Genomic DNA, 4275 nt, shown 5'->3' with positions numbered 1-4275 from the left:
TATATATATATATATTTTTTTTTTTTTTTTTTTTTTGCAATTTCAACTCTAAAACCCAGTTATCCTGAGCTCTTTCCAAGGAGCCCTATAAAACCGCAGATGTACTTTCAGAAGGGAAGTGGCAGTCTGTTTCCATCTCTTTTGAAGCAGCCACACACCAGCATTAAGGAATGATCAGGATACAGAGAGCCTGCATGGCTATGCTGGTCTAGATTACAGTACTATTCATAAACTACATAGATTTAAAACAGAACAAAACCAAAAAAAAACCTCCCTAGAAGCTTAGTCTAGGTCATGGTTCCCTCAAAGTCAGACAGTTGCTTCATCTGCTCAACTTGCATAGAATGCCTCCGGAGGAGTTTCTTTTTACTTCTCAAGTCAACTCTCTTTGGTGAGCTTGGAGCAACAGGAACCATGGATTTTAAGCCACTAGCAAGTGGAGAGGAAGGTTTGCTGCTCACTCTAATATCCGGGATAGGTGGGTTCAGGTTTACATTTAAAGGTGGGAGGAAGCCGGGCCTGGTCTGAGAAATTCGATCCAGGAGCAAGGTTCCAGAACCTCGTCTTTCTAGAAGATGGGGTGGCCTGCGGCGGGCTGAGTTGGGTGACGTGCTGGACACAGCGTCCAGGGACTCCTGGAGCCCTGGAAGAGAGACAGGTGGGAGCTGTTGAGCTTCTTGCGATCCAGTGGTCCTTTGCCTGATTCTAGGGAGATAGGGTTGGGCAGGTCGGCCCCAGGGTGTAACTCTAAATCATAGAGGTCATTCTCCAGCCGTTTGAGGGTCATGGTGTCTTTGAGAGCAGAGGGACCCACTGGGCAGATGCCCACCTTCTCCTGGTCGATAGGGAGAGTGCCTCTTCTGGCCAGACGTGGATGGGGAGCCTGAGTCTTCTCGTAGGCTGCCTTCCATGAGGCCGATGCCCAAGAGACCGGGATCTTCACAACCTGTTCCGTGACAGTGTGGACGAGGCTGGCATCTTTGCCATCAATGCTGCTGGTTCTGGAGAGGGGGCCCCTTCTGGGGAAGGATACATCACCGATGCTCTTGACCTCGCCGTCCATGCCCACGCCATGGGTCTTGTCCTGACGCACGCAGGAGGCGGCCAACACAGAGGGTGCGGTCAGGCCCCAGGGCTCAGACTGGAGCCTCTTCAGCTGAGGCAGGCGGGCCTTTTTGAGATTCCCAACTTTCCGAGTAGGCGACCCAGGTTCATTAAGAGCCTTGGCAGAGTTGCAACTACTTGGATGCCCTGATTGGAGGCTAAAGAAGCCAACTTCCTTCTCGCTGGGTGGAGAGCCCAGGCCTGGAGCCTTAAGTTCAACCTCAGATGGAGAAGCACATGGGGGAGGCGACTGTCTGTCTTCCTCTTTGGGTAAAGGGGGGACATTCAGATACTGTTTGGTGGTTTTGGTGCCCGAAGACGACTTGTCTGTCGTTATGATAATTACCTCCTTGCCTTTGGCCTTGCAGGCATCCAGAAGATGTCTCAACGCATCCTTGTCATCTGCATTTATGGCATAAACCAGAGCTGAAGCCCCAGTGCGGTCCTCAAGGCTGGGGTCTGCTCCGTTCTCCAGCAGCAGGGAGACCACGTCCCCCCCAGCTCTTCGGATGCAGGCATGGATGAGGGCAGTCTTGCCAGATTTATCCTGGATGTTGGGGTCTGCCCTGTTGTCCAGCAGGTACTTGACCATCTTGGACTTGCTGATGCTCTGCTGGTCCACATGCTTGGTGATGCACGCCACCATGAGAGCCGTCTCCCCTTTGTCATTGCTTTCGTTGATGTATGCGCCACCTTCCAGGAGGAGCCTTGTCAGCCTGAGCCTCCCAAGCCACACAGCCTTTAGAAGTGAGTTTCCGTCTGTCCTCAGTTCCGTGTCATCATCCATCATCCTGGCTACAGCTTAGGGTCTCTGGGCCACAGCAATGGTCAGACCTAGCAAGGGAAGAAGAGAGAAAAGTGTCATATATTCTATAGCTTTGGAGAAAGAAGTGAAGCCCACTCCTGTGTCCTTGCCTGGAAAATCCCACAGACAGAGGAGCCTGGCGGGCTACGTCAGACACAACTGGGCATGCACGCACACATTCTATAGCCGATCTGAGCAGCACGGCTGTTACAGAGTCTGTATACAGTCATGTCCCAGCCTGATCCCAAGTGATGCCACCTTGCTTGGTCTTGTTTTGTTTATTTATTGGCTACGCTGGGTCTTAGTTGCAACACATGGGATCTTTAGTTGCTGCATGTGGGGTTTTAGTTCCCCAACCAGGGATCAAACCCAGATCCCCTGCATTGGGAGCTCGGAGTCTTAGCCACTGGACGACCAGGGAAATCTCTAGCTTGGTTATTTAACTTTTTTGAATTTCTTCTTCAACTGTAGCCTGGCAGGGGTGGGGGTGGTGATAGTAGCAGGCTACCCCATAAAGTCATTGTGAAGATTAAATGGGATACTCTATAATTTAATTAAACAAGTAACCACATGTGAAATAGCTGGCGTAATGTCTAGGAGAGAGTAAGCAAGAAAACATGCAAGCTCTTGCTGCATTGACTGCACATATTTATCACACTGCAGTTTAAGAACCTTTGTTTTTTGTCTGTTGGCATCACTAAGATCTAAGTTGCCAAAGGAAGGATTGTATCTATCTTGTTCACTGCTGTAGCCTCAGCCTTTAGCAATGACTTACACTTCATAGTGTAAGTCATAGGTTACCTCGTCAATAATGATTTAATGCACTGTTGCTCTAGGTATGTATCCAAAAGACCAGAATAAAATGCACTACAATGGAGATGGGATTGTGAATAGTTTTCATGTTCTTTTTGTTGTACTTCCTAAACCAAACATGTATCACAGTCATCACAGGGGGAAAAGATTATAAAAACAAGAACTGTCCAGCCATCCCTTTCCAGGCTGTAGTTCCCACTTCTCCAGCAGATGTCAGAGTTCTCATCCTTGACGATCAGACTAACAGACCCACTGGAATGATGCACTGCCACACCCTTCTCTCTGGTTGAGCAGACCAGAGGCAGAGGATGGACAAGGGATTGCATCTTTGCTCACCAGTGTTAGGAAATAAAGCTCATACCAGAGTTACCCCTGTTAAAGTTTGTCAAACCTGGGTTTCCTGCGTTGGTTTTCCTCATGTCGATTACCTAATTCCTGGACTTAGAGCCTCCAAAGTGGGTGTTGATTAAGAGGTCTTCCAGGAATAAGGAGACGTGGCCTCCCAGAATTGATGCCTGCCAGCCCTGGACCTCTCATGGCTGCACTCTGCCCACAAGGCCCCCCCAGGTGGACTTTTTGTCCTTTGGGCTCAGCCGAGCAGGTGTAACAGTGCCTGAGCTTTCCTTCTCCTCTGATGCACACCATCCTTCCTTTTGTCCCACTCCTCTGAGAAATTATTGATCAATTTCCATTACTCTATTGTATAAAAGGGCTTCCCCAGTGGCTCAGTAGTAAAGAATCCACTTGCAATGCATGAGACATGGCAGGAGCCACGGGTTCAATCTCAGGGTCAGAAAGATCTCCTGGAGAAGGAAATGGCAACCCACTCTAGCATTCTCGCCTGGGAAATCCCATGGACAGAGGAGCCTGGTGGGCTAACGTTTCAGTTCAGTTCAGTCAGTCATGTCCGACTCTTTCTGACCCCATGAATTGCAGCACACCAGGCCTCCCTGTCCATCACCAACTCCTAGAGTTCATCAACTCCTGAAGTTCCCAAACTCATGTCCATCGAGTTGGTAATGCCATCCAGCCATCTCATCCTCTGTCGTCCCCGTCTCCTTCTGCCCCCAGTCCCTCCCAGCATCAGAGTCTTTTCCAATGAGTCAACTCTTCACATAAGGTGGCCAAAGTATTGGAGTTTCAGCTTTAGCATCAATCCTTCCAAAGAGCACCCAGGACTGATCTCCTTTAGAATGGACTGGTTGGATCTCCTTGCAGTCCAAGGGACTCTCAAGAGTCTTCTCCAACACCACAGTTAAAAAGCATCAATTCTTCGGCGCTCAGCCTTCTTCACAGTCCAACTCTCACGTCCATACATGACCACTGGAAAAACCATAGCCTTGACTAGATGGACCTTTGTTGGCAAAGTAATGTCTCTGCTTTTGAATATGCTATCTAAGTTGGTCATAACTTTCTTTCCAAGGAGTAAACGTCTTTTAATTTCATGGCTGCAGTCACCATCTGTAGTGACTTTGGAGCCCCAAAATAAAGTCTGACACTGTTTCCACTGTTTCCCCATCTATTAAAGTAATGCTCAAAATTCTCCAAGCCAG

At 48.9% G+C, this 4275-nt stretch overlaps 1 protein-coding gene across 1 annotated transcript; it reads right to left on the bottom strand.

Annotated features, from left to right (window-relative positions):
* Nucleotides 1-287: 287 nt before the first annotated feature.
* On the bottom strand, nt 288-1894 carry ANKRD34C (ankyrin repeat domain 34C). Its single transcript, XM_005889760.2, is given in 2 exon segments — nt 288-637; nt 640-1894. Coding segments are annotated over 2 exon segments (1605 nt in total).
* Between the last annotated feature and the right edge of the window lie 2381 nt (nt 1895-4275).

Source organism: Bos mutus, chromosome 21 (assembly GCF_027580195.1).
Source record: "Bos mutus isolate GX-2022 chromosome 21, NWIPB_WYAK_1.1, whole genome shotgun sequence".
Lineage (NCBI taxonomy): Eukaryota > Metazoa > Chordata > Mammalia > Artiodactyla > Bovidae > Bos > Bos mutus.
Note: the sequence above shows the minus strand (reverse complement) of the source record. Positions and strands in the feature narration are given on the sequence as shown.